Source organism: Lampris incognitus, chromosome 10 (genome assembly GCF_029633865.1).
Source record: "Lampris incognitus isolate fLamInc1 chromosome 10, fLamInc1.hap2, whole genome shotgun sequence".
Lineage (NCBI taxonomy): Eukaryota > Metazoa > Chordata > Actinopteri > Lampriformes > Lampridae > Lampris > Lampris incognitus.
Window position 1 is genome coordinate 9,819,454 of NC_079220.1, and position 16,203 is coordinate 9,835,656.

At 43.8% G+C, this 16,203-nt stretch overlaps 1 protein-coding gene and 1 non-coding gene across 2 annotated transcripts in view; one reads left to right on the forward strand and one right to left on the reverse strand.

Moving 5' to 3' along the window:
* The first annotated feature begins 5,444 nt into the window (after nucleotides 1-5,444).
* trnas-aga (transfer RNA serine (anticodon AGA)) lies at nucleotides 5,445-5,526 on the forward strand. The gene has a single exon. It is a non-coding gene; the product is annotated as a tRNA-Ser (tRNA).
* A 2,820-nt stretch (nucleotides 5,527-8,346) lies between these two features.
* The window catches only part of grb2b (growth factor receptor-bound protein 2b), a 68,792-nt gene continuing 60,935 nt past the window's right edge, over nucleotides 8,347-16,203 (reverse strand). The window contains exons 4-6 of the mRNA XM_056288007.1: nucleotides 12,452-12,574; nucleotides 11,525-11,693; nucleotides 8,347-10,541 (exon numbers count right to left, since the gene is read on the reverse strand). Coding sequence (XP_056143982.1) covers nucleotides 10,356-10,541; nucleotides 11,525-11,693; nucleotides 12,452-12,574 — 478 coding nt within the window. The 3' untranslated portion in view covers nucleotides 8,347-10,355. The remainder of the gene's footprint in view (nucleotides 10,542-11,524; nucleotides 11,694-12,451; nucleotides 12,575-16,203) is intronic.

Here is a 16,203-nt window from a genome sequence, read left to right on the forward strand (position 1 = left end):
AATGCATATATTTTGCATAATGCCAGAACATTTCGAAGTCCCAGAATTTTTTTTTATATAGGTGAAAAAAAATCAAAGATGCTCAGAATCATCTGAAATGCCGAGAAAAGTGGTTTTTAGCCATTTTTAGAAAAATGCATATTTTGTATATTTATGCATAATTATGCATAATTTTAATTTTCTGGGATTTTTCCCGTACCCTTTGGAACAATACCTACCACCTCCAAAAAGTATTAGGATCATAAATGCTTTAGTTTTCGGTCCCGCTATCTACACTAACTAACACACACACACACACACACACACACACTAACACCACACACACACACATTCCGAACATATATGAGTGATTGTGTTTGCTGTATTTGTCTGTGTCTGTCTTGCACTGATTGGTGAAGCCACAGCCCTCATTTCATTTTTAACATGTAACTGCACATTGTTTTTAATGACAATAAAATTGAATTGAATTGAATATAGCTGATTTTTTTTGGCTCTAAGAAATAGCTGATAAATTGTCATTAGCGACGTTATAACGCGTCGGCAATGGTAACGATTGTTTCTGAGCTGTTGCACAGGTCGCCAATGTAATCGCGTAGTAGTGAAGCACCACGTAACCACGCATGCGTGCAACACGTGAAAATAACGGGCGCCCGCGCGCGGCAGCCTTCTATAGCTAAGCTTAACTCTCTTACATTTTCCCGTTCATTCTCTATGGCAGTGTTTCTCAACCGGGGGTCCGCGGACCCCTAGTGGTCCGTGGTGTAATTGCAAGGGGTCCGTGAAAATAAAATATCTTTAAAAAAAAGATCCTATGACATTTATAGAAATAGGATTATTTTACTCAAATGTGACTGAGACCTTTATCTACCTTAACTATAAAGGGTAACAGGACTTTTTTCTCTAATTACATCTGTTTCACAAGTGTAATTTATTGTATTTCAATAAGAGATCTCGCTCCCGTTTGCATTGTTAAAAGTTACTGCATAAAAATTCTGTTGTTACATATATCTGAAAGTTACTGAATACATATTCTGTTTTGTTACATACACTACCGTTCAAAAGTTTGGGATCACCCAAACAATTTCGTGTTTTCCATGAAAAGTCACACTTATTCACCACCATATGTTGTGAAATGAATAGAAAATAGAGTCAAGACATTGACAAGGTTAGAAATAATGATTTGTATTTGAAATAAGATTTTTTTTACATCAAACTTTGCTTTCGTCAAAGAATCCTCCATTTGCAGCAATTACAGCATTGCAGACCTTTGGCATTCTAGCTGTTAATTTGTTGAGGTAATCTGGAGAAATTGCACCCCACGCTTCCAGAAGCAGCTCCCACAAGTTGGATTGGTTGGATGGGCACTTCTTTGAGCAGATTGAGTTTCTGGAGCATCACATTTGTGGGGTCAATTAAACGCTCAAAATGGCCAGAAAAAGAGAACTTTCATCTGAAACTCGACAGTCTATTCTTGTTCTTAGAAATGAAGGCTATTCCATGCGAGAAATTGCTAAGAAATTGAAGATTTCCTACACCGGTGTGTACTACTCCCTTCAGAGGACAGCACAAACAGGCTCTAACAGGTACTATTTAATGAAGATGCCAGTTGGGGACCTGTGAGGCGTCTGTTTCTCAAACTAGAGACTCTAATGTACTTATCTTCTTGCTCAGTTGTGCAACGCGGCCTCCCACTTCTTTTTCTACTCTGGTTAGAGCCTGTTTGTGCTGTCCTCAGTTTGGAAAATACAAGGGGAAGTCCTTCCGCTGGCTGCTGGAAAATGACGTAGGCTACGTCTTGTACCTCATCAACAAGGTAGACCAGGAAATACAATCAGGGCACTTCCATGCAGAGGGCTACAGTGAGGACAGCTTAGTGTCCTTTATCAAGTATTCCAGGGGCTTTCAGGACACCGGCGAGCTCCTGGACTACACCTGCACCTGTTGTGTCCTCAGAGGACGAGAGACTTGTGGGCTTTGGAGCCCGGGCCAAGAGCACCTGGTTGGAAGTTTGGGAAAGCAGGGCCGATGGCTACGCTGCATTCATCATGCAAAACCAGTGTGTGCCAAACAGCAAAATGCAGCAGCTACAGCAGGACCTGTTAAAGCAGCACAGCCACCTGAAGACTTCCCCAGCGCCACTGGCACCTGCCATGGCAGCCCCAACCCCAACAGCCACCTTGACTCCTGCCTCTCATCTTCCAGGTAAGTTAGTAACATAAACAAAATATGAATAATTATTGGTTTGCTTTCTTTAACCATGGTATTTGTAATAATAATAATAATAAAAAAAAGCTTTATTTATATAACACCTTTCATACAGAGAATGCAACTCAAAGTGCTTTCACATTTCAGCACAGAACATGGGATAAAGACAACAAGAATAACATAAAAACAAAATAATACAAATAAATATATATATATATATAAAGTATGTATGTAATGTATATGTAATGAAATCTTTGTTCCATTTCACAGTAATGGAGGAGGACGACGAGTTGCTCATCGTGCGGTTGAACGTGGCGCCGGAGAGGGCGATGGGCCACGCCAAATACCCTGCACTGCACTTGAGCCACAGAGACACAGGGGAGAGATTTGGCCTGCAATATGTAGAGCCGGGCTGTCGCCCTGTGCCTCTGGGCTGGTTCAAGAACAGGTCCCGGAGGGCTGATGAAGAGGAGGCTGAACAGCAGGTCGCTGAGCAGCCCTTCATTACACCCGAAGAGAACGTAAGTTGCATCGATAGCGCTCAGTAATTCTCGCTTTCAAACTCACACAGTTTACACCTGCAGTTCGAGCGATACGTTTCATTGAAATACATGCGCTTCCTCAGTTGCCGGATGACATCTTTGGTGAGACTTCTCCAGCCTTGCCCCGGGCCACGCTCCTGCCAATCCAGCAATCAACCCCGATCAAACGCGAGACGTCGGACATGGATGGAGGTAATTAAGTTCATATCACTCATTTTACACATCTGCTAGTAATTGGTGAATGAGATGCATACTCGAGATCAGGATTCGGATAAAAGTGCTGTACAAGAAGGCCATCTACAATTGAATAGCTGTATGTTTATTTATTGTTAAATACTTATTGTATATGGTGTTCACCAAACTCTCTAATGTCACTTATCCTGGAAAGAGCCATATTTAATCTTTATTATTTGTTATTTTTGCTTGTGTTCACATCTGCCGGTGACACCTGCACTGCCCGTCATAGCCTCTCGCGCGACGTCCATCAAGGCAGGCGGGCTTCTGTGTGTCTTGGACCATACCCGGTGGGCAGAGGCCATGAGGAAGGTCGTAGACGGCCTCACAGCAATCCACCATTGTGGTGGGCAAGTACATTTACTGTCCTGCCAAGGTGCTGTCCCTGTACAGGGCAGGTGGACTGAACACTGAAATGACCTGGGGGGAATTTCGACAGGCAGCCTTCTACAAGGCAGAAAAGAAGCGGTGGGCCGAGGAGAAGGGGCAGTTTTAGTGTATCAGCATCCGCTGCCACCACAGACGCTTGCTTGTGAACGCTCTACCAGTCACATTTCTTTAAAATTTTATTAGCACACTTATACGGCTTAGTACTTGGGGCCAGACGAAATTTGTAAAAATATCTTAACATTTTCCCGTTTTATGGGGAAAGAAAGTTGCAATTTTTGCCTGTTTTGGCACATGGAGCTTGTTTGTGATGAATGTCAGCGAAGGTCTAGTTATTATTTGTAATTCATGTCAGTGTACTGCATTGTTTATACCTTTTCATTTTATATTGTTTAAAGAAATAATGGTGCCTTATAAACCCATGTGGGCTGGGCAATTTCATGATCCGTGACATCGAGTGAAAAAAAAATCAAATCAATCAATCAATCAATCAATCAGTCAATCAATCAATCAATCAATCAATCAATCAATCAATCAATCATATTGCAAATAGACAATGTTGGAACAACTTTGTAAATAGGGCATAGACAATGCTCAAAGCTCCTCAGCTGTAAATAAACAGCTGGGAGCTGAGAGGGTTATGTGATCGTATGTAAAATATTGTTTTATCTAAATTACTATTGTAAAAAAAAAACTTTTATGAATATTTAGCTTTTAATGTGTTTTTTTTCTACAAGCCTTAATTAATTGTGGCAATAAATAACCAAAAAAAGATTGTGTGTTAATCTCAATTATGCTCGGCTGGTGTTAGTTTGGACCCAAATGCAGAACTCAGGGAGGCAGAGACAGGTGAAGGGCTAAATCCAAGTATGGGGATAAACACAGGAGAATAGCAATCACAAGGAGGAACACTAGAGCTAATAGTACAATTTTAAAATGGTAAAGGCACAATTTTACTCTTCCCATTGTTTCTTGTTCACTGTCATTTGGACCAATGAAAGAGGCAGTACAATCTCCTATTGTTTTACTTTCTCTCCCCATGTCAGTCAAACTCCAATTTAAGTTTTTAAATCCATACAGTATTCACAGAGTTAGAACCCTTTTGTCTTCGCCGATTCAATGTTGCACCCCAATAGCCTAATATAAGAATATTATATGGATTTAAAAAAAAACAAAAGAAAACTTCAATTGGTGTTCAGCTGACATGGGGAGAGAGAGTAAACAATGCCATAAAGTCAATTTTATAAGTGAACTGTTCCTTTAATGTCTTGCTTTACTTGACCATGTGACATCCATGATTGAGTCACTTCCATTATTAAAATGGAATAATCTGAACAAATAAAATAATTTTAAACAAAGTCACACATCTAAAAATATTGTAACGTGCACGGATAAGAAGACACGCTGGCCGCTGGCTCGCGGGTCTGACCCTTTGGTCGAGCGGTTAGCGATGTCTCCTGCAATACGGGTTCGCGTCCCGGCCGCGGCAGTTCCTGTGGTTGCGTTGTCCCCCGAATTCGCTACATTGGTGTCAGAAGTGGGATGGAGCGACCGTAGGCCATCGGAGGCGCATGCGCCCTGAGGCGTGAAGGAGCTGATCTGCTTAAGCGCGGGGACGCGCTTCCCGAATGAGGGGGGTAGTGTAACGTGCATGAATAAGAAGACACGCTGGCCGCCGGTCCGCGGGTCTGACTCTTTAGTCTAGCGGTTAGCGATGCCTCCTGCGGTGCGGGCGATACAGGTTCGCTTCCCGGCCGCGGCACTACCCGTGGTTACGTTGTCCCCCGAATTCGCCACAATATTATTATTGAAACAATAACTCCAACATCGTCGATTTAGTCGTGAGTGACCAAGGTTAAGAGCGGAATTCGATACGATGACTTCAGAGGCTTCATTTTTTTCCTCGAGACGTAGTGACACGCCCACAGGCTCCTCTGATTGGCTATTCAGCGCGTCGCAGTTACAGGCGGCTGGCCAACAGGTGTGAAGAATGTGTGACCATTATTACAATCAAATGAAACGCTTTGTTTGTTTGTTTGTGTGAACAAACTTTGGAACGTCATGTATATACGAATAGTTGTCGTGGCCGAGTGGTTAAGGCGATGGACTAGAAATCCATTGGGGTCTCCCCGCGCAGGTTCGAATCCTGCCGACAACGACAAATCATTTGTTTTGCCGCTCCCTCGTCTAAACATCAGCACATTCGTCCTCGTCAACTCTCGATATGTGGAAAATGTGCGTGGCCGTATTCAAATATCATATACCGTCCTCCGGAAGTTCCACAGCATATGAAACACCCCAACCAACCTACACCCGCTCACACAGCGAACCCTAATGATAATGGCGACACAAAGTCATGTTTACTTGGATACGATGACGACGCCGAGGCAAACATGAGATAACACATATTGACGGTTTCTCCCAAACTTGTGTCGCTCGTCTGAATTTAATGTTGACCGCAGCTTTAAAACCGACACTCACCGCTGAAGTCCACAGATACGTTAAACAGCGCCCCCCAGTGGCGACAAGTTTAATTTACCCCAGTTAACCCGGGTTAAATCCAAACTATTTGGTGATGGACAGATACGAGGTTTGAGCGAGCATTCTTCCAAACGTAAGTCTTGTCCTTGTTGTTGTTGTTGTTGTTGTTGTTGATGATGATGATGATGATGGGGATGATGGTGATAAGTCACAAATTATGAGCCAATGTATGACTCCATTATGGCCGCAATTTGGTCTCCCTTTCTACGTTAGTAAGCTGGGCGAGCGATTTGTCCATTAGTGACATGGTTCACAGAGCGTTTCCTGCGGTTTTCCAGTTCTTGAAGGAGCTTCTTCCATTTTCAGAAAGCCTAGACGTCATAGGCCAAGGCCATAGATTAGATCAGTAAATGGTCTTAAAATGGGCGAATTATGAGCGATTCTAGCTCTGGCCCACATGTGAAAACCTTATTTGAATTCCGAAATTAAAGTCAGAATAAATATCTGACTTGAACATAATATGTTATCTCATTCCTTAGACGACAAAACGTTAAGGGGGAAAAAATGACATATACTCACCAGTAGGTGGCGGTAACACATCATAAAAAGGCCAAACAAAAAAAAACAACAACTTGTGTTGCTTTCCGTACAACCAAACAAACAAAATGTGCACACTGTTGTGGTTGTGGAGGGTTAATCAGTGTTTTGGGGCACAATCAGTGGAATCCATTTCAAAATGGAAAACCCAGACAGCTGTGACCTTTGAGAGACCTTACATGACCGGTCACCCACACTGTGTTTGTTACACCAGACCAACCATGTCAGGTGGTCGCTCACTGCCAGAATAACTGAGAACCCTTCTGGGTAAACAGATGCCCACTGCACCTCACAATTATGGCTGCATGCTACTTTCCAGCTTTTTATTTTCATTTTTCGTTACTGAACTGATTGAACATTTGTGTTAAGCAAATGCAAATCTCACATGGCCCATTTTTGTTCCATGGGGGCATTTCTTTGCGCTATTCGCTAGGTTTTAATGAGACCAGAGACCTTGCTGTGTGATAAATCAGAGGACAGCAAAGGAGCAAAATGTTTGCACTGCACAGGGTATTTGCATGTGGTGTAGTCTAACATGTTCAGTTGTGGCCTTTCTTCCTATTTGAATACTATGACAGTACATCATTTGCCTACTGTGTGAGCATGATCTCATTTGGCCAAGATAAGTCACGGCGATACGATAGTCAAACCTCTCGCCTGTCGTTTATATTATTTCCATGACCTCGGCCTGCACTGTGGACTATATGGCGGAGAGTGACTATCGGCGGATATCGGTCGAGGTCATCTTCACAGTAAAACACCGCCGATGTTCCCGCCGTTGTGTTTTCAGCAATTTGCAAGTGCTTCTTTACAAATAGCTTGTCATTTTTCCTCAGCCGAGGTCCCATGATGGATAATAGAGGCCAAGGCCCTCCGTTTCCTTTTCAGTTTTCACATTGCACTGGGAATTATGCAACAACCGATAAATCTCACACGGCTTCGTGGGTCCCTTTTTAGCATGCATTTCTAAGCAAAGAATGTATTCGGTGCACAAGGCGTGCAGCTATAAGGGATTGTATTTCTTAAACTTTCCTGAGTCGACCCTGTTACTTATCCATGATGTTTGTGTGTGTGTGTGTGTGGGTGGGTGGACTGAACCATGGACACTTTTGGCCATCATAAAGATTCTTTGGGACAGTCACAAAACAGGTCACAGGTTCAAACGCAGTAATAACCCTCTCGTCTCTACCCGAGTGGCCCTCACATATAAACCCTAAAAGCTCCCTGACATCTCAGAACTGCAAAAAGCACTTAGGATGTTGGAGCCTGTGTGCGAGACGTCACCGGGAAGCAGCAGCGGCGGCGGCATCAGACCGCTGCTGAAACCCGTCTGCGGTCTGGTCACCACTCCTCTGCATCAAGTGCAGCTTGCATGTGGCTTGAACCTGAGCCGAGTGGCTTTGGAGGTGGTCCATCATTTTGTGAAGTCTAACGCGGTTACCCAAAGACAGTCTGACATCCCACCCCCCACCCCAACACTCGCACACTGTCAGGTACTCCCGTCCTTAGTAGTTATATTCTGTCCATGAGGGGAAAAATGCATCTGCCATTACTGTGAAAACTCCCTGGATATTTCCAAGTCCTGTGCCGCGTGTGATGACACGGTACCGTTTCATTGTACGAGACCCTCGAGTGTGGCCTACACAGCGACTGCTCATCTACGACACACGAGTCATGTTTGCAAAAATCCACGATTCGATACCGAAATGTTAAAACCGATGGTGGCTTGAACGTGTCAAGTGGCTTTGAATCGGTCTGCAAAACAAAAAAGAAAGAAACTCTTTGGCCTGATGAAAACTGGACCCGACACGGGAGTCCACTTCAGCTTGGAAAGAACGACTCCCACTCCAAAGAGACGGCGGTACAATGACAAAAAGACCACACAGCTATTCCTCATTTTTTAATAATTGCATTTTATTAATTGAAAACAAAAAAAAAACAAAAAATAAAATAAAACAAAAAAACAAATAAAAAAAATGCAAATAAAAAAGAGCAAAAAAAAAAACAAAAAAAACCCAAAACAAAAACAGTATCATTAGGTAAGAGAAGGCGAGAGACACTTAAATAAGAGTTTCATGTTGGTAAGGGCAAGGCGAGGAAAGGGCGGTGATGGAGGGTGATGGGACAGGTTGGATTATATACAGACTTGTTTCTTACTGCAGGACTGACAGGCCCCATGAAGGGAGGGGGCTCAAAGCAGCAGGTCGGAGACACTGAGACACCAGAGAGAAAGGCACTGTCCAGAGAGAACAAGAAAACAAAACACAAACACGGTAAACAAACACACACGCGTGCGCACACATGCAGCCACACAGGACCAGACCGGAAATGAAAATGCGTAACATAAAAAGTGCTTGACCAAACACCACGCTGGACGAAAAACAAAAAAAAAAAATCAATTTTTTTTAATACATGATTTAATCTGATCTCTCAACTTTTAGCATAAAAGACAATCTTAAATTTTCTGAAATGTTAATCTGTGCCAGTGGCAGAACTGCCCCCGGTGATTATAACATAGTAATTATCCAAACCCACCCTCTCTGCTACGTGCAGGTATAACAAGGAGTGTGGTCATGTCTGTTTGTGTGTATCTCTTTTTTTTTTTTGTCTATGCACATTAATTTTACATTTTCCCATAAATCTCTTAATAAATGAATATTGACACCGTTACTAATTCAGCATATCTTGGAAATCCCTTGCGATTTTGTGGTTCAGTTCTCCGACCTCGCTTCCCTCAAGTCAACGTCTATGGACTCACGTCAGCTACATTCACTGCCCTAGAGTAAAAATGGCTGCAATAAATACATTGGCTTGGAAAAAAGGTGGCTTGGCCTTTACAGGACCCCGTCAACACAGCAGCTCCTGCAGCGTACATGGCTCTACTCACTGGTCGACACTCGCTCCCGCACAGGGTTGGATCGACTTCTCCTCGCGTTAAAGACAAGAGAAAACTTTTCATCGTGGAATTTATGACACCTTAAATATCGTGCTATATCATCTGAGGGCCCTCAGATAAATCCGGGGGGGTGGGGGTGGGGTGGGGTGGGGGATCATACTGAGAATTCAGCACATTCTAGAGCTACTAGGTCTCATCTAGACTAACCAAAAATTAAACATAATTTACAAATGAAAAAGAAAAATACAATTTGTGATGAGAGGTAAAACAGACAAACACATACAAATATATAATATATATTCTTAAAAAATGGATTCTCTCTATAGTTGATTTATTTATACAGCCGAGGGCTGATGTACAATGCTTACTTGCCAATGATCTTAAACAATGAAACTTGCTGTAGATGGCATTTTTTGAGGTTCTCTCTCTCTCTTTTTTTTTTTAAAACCATTTCTGTTTTTTCTTAAATTTTTACTTCCTTAATTTTTTTTTTCTTTCTTTAAAACAGAGTTAGGATTTATCGGTAGGTATTTCATTTAGGTGATTAAAATAACATGCGGAACAAGAAAAAAAAAAAAAGGCAGAATGTTAAGAAGTAAAGAGGACAGAAGCAGCCATGGGAGTTCTAGCGGTGGAATCGTTCGGCTATCTTCGAGGTTGGTGCACTACGCTTAAGTTTCTCTGCATTTAAACATTTCCCTCAACGACAGTTCAATCCTGACCAAGGCGCTCACTAGGAAGGTGAATATTTCTCAGGACAAGTAAAAAGTTGCTTTTTGCACATCTGCCACCCACCGGGTGGCTCCTTCAACAACACTGCTCCTCTACCATTTCTCTTCTTATAGCTGTTTATGTTCTTCCTGTCTGCTCCTGTTATCTGGGGACGGCAGGGGAGAGGGGTAGGTGGGGGGGAAGGTGAGTGGGTAGGGCAGGGATGATGGTGGCGATGAAGTTGTTGTTGTTGTTGATGATGATGATGGTTGTTGTTGGTGTGGTTTGAACGGCCTGACTGTTTACATGTTCCGGTTGACTAGTGTGACGTAATTGCGGGGGAACATGCCCGTCTGGCCGTGGCAGCCTCCTTTCCACCAGTTGGGGTCAGAGTTGTCCAGGACTTGAATGAAGTCGCCGCGTCTGAAGCCCAGCTCTCCATCCTCCTGGGGGTCAAAGTCAAAGAGCGCCTGCACATAGGTGGGATGCTGTGGGGGCAGGAAGAGGGGATGAAACAGAAAAAAAGCATGAGAGAAAAGTCTGGAAAATGGAGACGTTAAGACCCACGTCTCAATCGACACCGACAAACAGCGACTGTAAAGCAAGTTGAATGACTCAGCAGATGAATGCCCGAAGGTGGAGGATGCGGACATGACAATTATTTCTGGATTAGCCTCACTGTCAATTGACCTACACTGAAAGACCGACTATCTAAAGATTTGCCACAAAGATTGCCGCATAATCTGACAGCAGGCTTAATGTGAGGGGGAGAGACATGAGACCACTTTCCAAGGAGAGGGGAGAGGAAAAAAATTCAACACAACTGTAATGAGACCATACTTTACAGGTTTATGATGGCAAAAAAAAAAAGATCTTAGTATGCTAAAAAATGGTGGCATGTAGTGCAACCTGTTTCAAATATTTATCTCTAGTTTTTCATAGTTCACGTATGTTGCTGCTCGCTGGGTTCACTCATCAGTCCACTGACGCAGATGAGGGCAGGAAGTGATGAAAGGTACCCGTGAACCACAAGGAGTCATGCGAATCATGTGACAAGCCAGCTGAGACGTTTTAGACACAAATACACACAAGACATTCACACTTTTATCCTTTTTTTTATAGAGCCTACCATTTCCAGTAATAAATCTCCACATGCCAAGTAATCAGTGGACCAAATTGAGAATGTTTTTATGATAACGCACCTATGGGAATGTTGTCAACAGACACCAAATAGTGTCTTGAATAGTAAAAAACTGAGGACAACAAAATTGGGGAAAAAAGCTGGCCAACAAATGATTGAGGGTGTAGTTCTCACTTCCTCCTTACTAACTTGCTAGCATCTCTGACAGCTAAGGAGATACACTAGACACTACCGCCTGACCTGACCCGAAACCATCTTAGTGTAGTTTTTGCCTTCAGGAGACCGGGCTTATACATCTGACACTGTATTTATTACAGAAATGTCCTTTACCTGAGTGACCTGCTCGATGTCACGTAGGAAGATTTGCTGATTGCGGGATACAGAGGTGGAGCGGTGGTAGTCCACCAGCTCATTGAGAGAGTTAAACTTGACCACCCATAGGAAGTACTTTCCAGCTCCATCACGAAGAACCTTGAAGTGCTGGACGTCGTTTCCGAACCTGACCAGAGATGGAAAGAACAGGACCGCTGAGACAATTCAGACACAAATACGCAAAAGGTAGCAATACTAAGAGATGGTGCAACTGGTAGTTGAATAGACGATTAATCTGAGCAAGAGGTCGATGCTGTGAAAGCATCAATTCGGGGCAGATGTTTAACAGGGCGGTAAAACACTCAAAAATTACCCACCCTTATCAAATAAATGAGCCACAACTGTGACACACAAATGTTTAACCAAATGAATTAGCTGTTCCTGTAACAGACTGATCCATAACTGGTCAGCCAAGCGAAATAATTTCAGACAACTATCAACAGCAAAATCTAGCCAGCAACGACAGTAACCTGCAGGATCTTTTTGGAAGGCAAGAACGCAGAGACAAACAGATGAGAGGAAATAAAGCTGTATGTGTCAGCTAGACATTGCACGAGAGGGAAACAGTTGAATTACGGGAAGGCAACCTCAGGACTGGAGGGGGCGGTTCTGATAGCAAATATGCTGATGACGGGTAAACCTGGTCACCAGAGAGCAGCACTGAGACTTGCAAAGTAAAAGGAAGTGACGGTCAATGATGCATGGAGAACTAACCAAAATGTAGAAAATGTCATATCAAACTATAGGTTAGTCATCAGTGCGCAGTTACCAAACTTCCAGATAAAAAGGCATCCATGCATTGACGCAATGATGTTAGGCTGCTTTTGCAAAAGAACTACACGACATGTGCTTGTGACAATTTAACGCTGAAACCCTTCTACATACTTGACGGAGAGGGAGAAGTCCCCCGGTGCACTCTCGCTCTCTCGAATGAGGAAGGCTCCGTCGTGCCTCTGTTTGTTCAGCATCTCTTCTGCCTTGGCCCGGGGAATTTTCCCAAAGAACCACCTGGTAGAGATGGCAAAAGACGCACAAGCAAAGCAGAGAGACAAGTGAGCCGGTGCAGTCACAACCCTTGGCTACCCAACCTAAAAGAAACCCTTAGATCTCAAAACATGCATTAGTCTGACTGGATGTGTAAAAACTGTTCTGTTCAATAAAGATATTATATAAATCATCAAATCAACATGTGGACGGGTCAAAGATCTGAAGGTCAAATGGGCTGATTAAGAAATGTGAGTCAGATAAACCTCTTCTCTCTCGCACACACACACACACACACACACACACACACACACACACACACACACAGTAAAGATGTGCCCATTTTGTTTAATCTGAGATTACAATTCAGATTCAGATCACATCTCCCCGGTCAAACCAGTCAACACCACAGGGGCAGAACATAAACCATACTTATGTATACCTGCACAGGCTGTACCTTATCATGTGTTCCCATCTTTTGGCAGGAAACTTAACTGATTTTCACAGGGGCCATTACATTTCAAACTACTGCCGCCGCCTCAGTACATTGGCTGGTAAAAATATATATTTTTTCCCATACTACAGTTGGACCATCGGACCTTGGTTTTACCTACTGAATGTACAAATTTACCAGCTACTGCCAGTCTTTACCAGTGTTCTACTTGTGTTAATTATCCATTGTCGAGGTGTACATGTGTGTACTGGTCCTGGGTACGACATTAAACTGCAACCGTCGGGTCGTTGGTGACTAAACCGGCACCCCCAATTCAACCCTTGGGCTGTTGTGAGGAGGGTGTGTGGACACCCAGCAGGACTAAAAACAAAACCTGTCAAAGGGCGGATGAGTTCCTCTGTGAACATACGGCCATCCATACATGGAGAGGAGATAGGGACCAACAGGTACTCCCCTTACTGACACACAATGATGACTCAATTATATAGAGACCACCAGGTACTCCCCCTACTGAAACACAATGATGACTGAACCAAACTCATTCACCATGAACGGTGGAAGAGACTTGTTGAGGCATCATCTGTGCGACTACAACCTCCATAGGTTATGGAACTGATGATGATGATGATGATGACATGTGTGTATGTGTTTGTTGGCTCTAGATATGGTGTGGTCCCAGGTAGAGCTGTCAAGATTATTACATAATCGCTTGATCGCGATTATTTGACCTGACCACGATCATTTTTGCATAATCGTTAGAATAGTTTCCATTCATTTGTATAAAACCAGCTGGGTGAAACTGACAGAAATGTCATATTTCCATCAGTAATTCCACCGTTTGTTGTTTGACTGGCGCTCTTTTAATGACATCATCTAGTTGCGCCCCTGGCACACGAGTGGCGAATTAGCGTCAACAAACTGTTTCTCTTGAGACGCTTATTCTATAATATTTGACGACTGCATTTCGACGAGCATCTGTTGACCTGAACATCATGGACGTAGCTGCAAAGTCAAACGCCACAGCACCACTGTGGGCACATAACTTGGAACAGGCGACTTGTTGGATTTGCAGCAAAAAGGTGGCGGTCAAAAGCGCTAATACCACAAATTTAAAAACCCATCTACGGATCCACCACCGCACCCAATTTGTCGAACTTGGAAAGACAGCCACCGCTGCGGCTCCATCCCGGCAACTGGCTGTTCCTGAAGCTTTCGGACGAGTGTTTAAATATGAACGTGACAGTACCAGATGGTGCACATTAACAGACAGTGTAACGCAATATATAGCACAAAAAAATGCAGCCATTCGCTACGGTTGAAAAACCAGTGAAATGCTGCAAAAGTTTGACAAGTAGCACGAATTACCAGGAAAAACATCTCCAAAACTGCAATCCCCAATTCACACAACCGAGTGCAGGACGACATTATCAAGGATTTAAAAGAAACGGACTTTTACTCAGCCACGACACACATGTGGTCAAGCTCAAATATGACCCCATACATGAGCTTAACAGTACATTACCTCGCCACTGACTGGACTCTACGGTCGAAGTGTTTAGAAACAAGATATACACCGGAGAACCACACCGCTGATACACGGATCCCACCTCAGCCGGTGCGCGCCGGCCCCCACTTTCATTGCACCACGGGGTTTTGTCGAGCCCTCCGACTCGCGTGTGCGTTAGACTCCTTGGTCCGTGTTTCAAGACGGGTCGGATGGTTAGCCGACATCGCCGCCGACCCCTGGCGCCCTTCTGTACATGGGCCAGGGCGGGGCAAAAACCCCCCCCCCCAATAATAGCCTTTCTATATTTAAGTTGTGATTTATGTCATATCTGCCATGTGCAATTTTTGTTTACAAAGTCTAAAAGGCAAACAAATTTAATTTTTATTTATTCATGTTCAGTTCAATGCCAATAAATGCCTCTTCTTCTTCATAAGGTATATGTGTGTTATTAAACTATGATTAGGCTTATACTATAATAGTGGCATAAAATGATCAGAAAAAGACAATTAAGGGCGTGCAGGTGGCGTAGCAGTCTATTCCATTGCCTACCAACACGGGGATCGCCGGTTCGAATCCCCATGTTACCTCCAGCTTGGTCGGGCATCCCTACAGACACAATTGGCCGTGTCTGCGGGTGAGAAGCCAGATGTGGGTATGTGTCCTGGTCGCTGCACTAGCGCCTCCTCTGGTCAGTCGGGGCACCTGTTTGGGGGGGAGGGGACTGGGGGGGAATAGCATGATCCTCCCATGCACTACGTCCCCCTGGCGAAACTCCTCACTGTCAGGTGAAAAGAAGCGGCTGGCGACTCCACATGTATCGGAGGAGGCATGTGGTAGTCTCCAGTTCACCCTGGATTGTCAGCGGGGGTGGAGAAGCGACTGGGACGGCTCAGAAAATAGGGTAACTGGCCAAGTACAACTGGGGAGAAAAAGGGGGCGGGGGGAGCCACACAAAAAGACAATTAAATCGTTAATTGTGATTAGTTGTATGACAATTAATCGTCAACTAAAATGTCATGATGGTGACAGCCCTAGTCCCAGGCTTGTTGCAGCAGCTGCAGATGCGAGGGGCTTCGAAATTCAACTGTACCTCAACATGTTTGTCTGAAGAGAAGCTTCGGTTCCCAAATCTAATAATTTAGAAGCACAGACAGAAATATAGGAGAATTATCTGTTAAAATAGAATTGTCATTCACTGCTCTGAATCTAAAGTGTCACCGGTCTTCTATTCTGGAGCAAACCATGCTTCTAAAAGCTAGGGAGTAGATAGTGATAGAGATGGGAAGAGTGAGAGAAAGACAGAGAGCGAGAGAGAGAGAGAGACAGACAGACAGACAGAGAGAGGGACTCTTTACTCCCGTAAATAATTTAAAATCCAGCCAGAGAGAGCCAGAGATGACATCTTGGTTCCATTGCATGCAAGTGAAAATCAATAATAAAAAGACCAAGGCGTAATCCTCTTTGCATCTGGGTCTGGCGTCACAGTAAACCCGCTGTGCCCAGGTACAAGTTCCCTGTTTGATAAAAGTGATGGCAAGCAATTAATGGAGCCACGGAAACAACCGGCCCACAGGGAGACAGACTGGCGGTGCTGAATAGCTCTCAGTCACACGCGAAGGCTTACATGCCCGCACAAACACCCGCTATAATGAAGGGGAGCACTGATGCTTTCATAACCCTTGACGTGCCCAC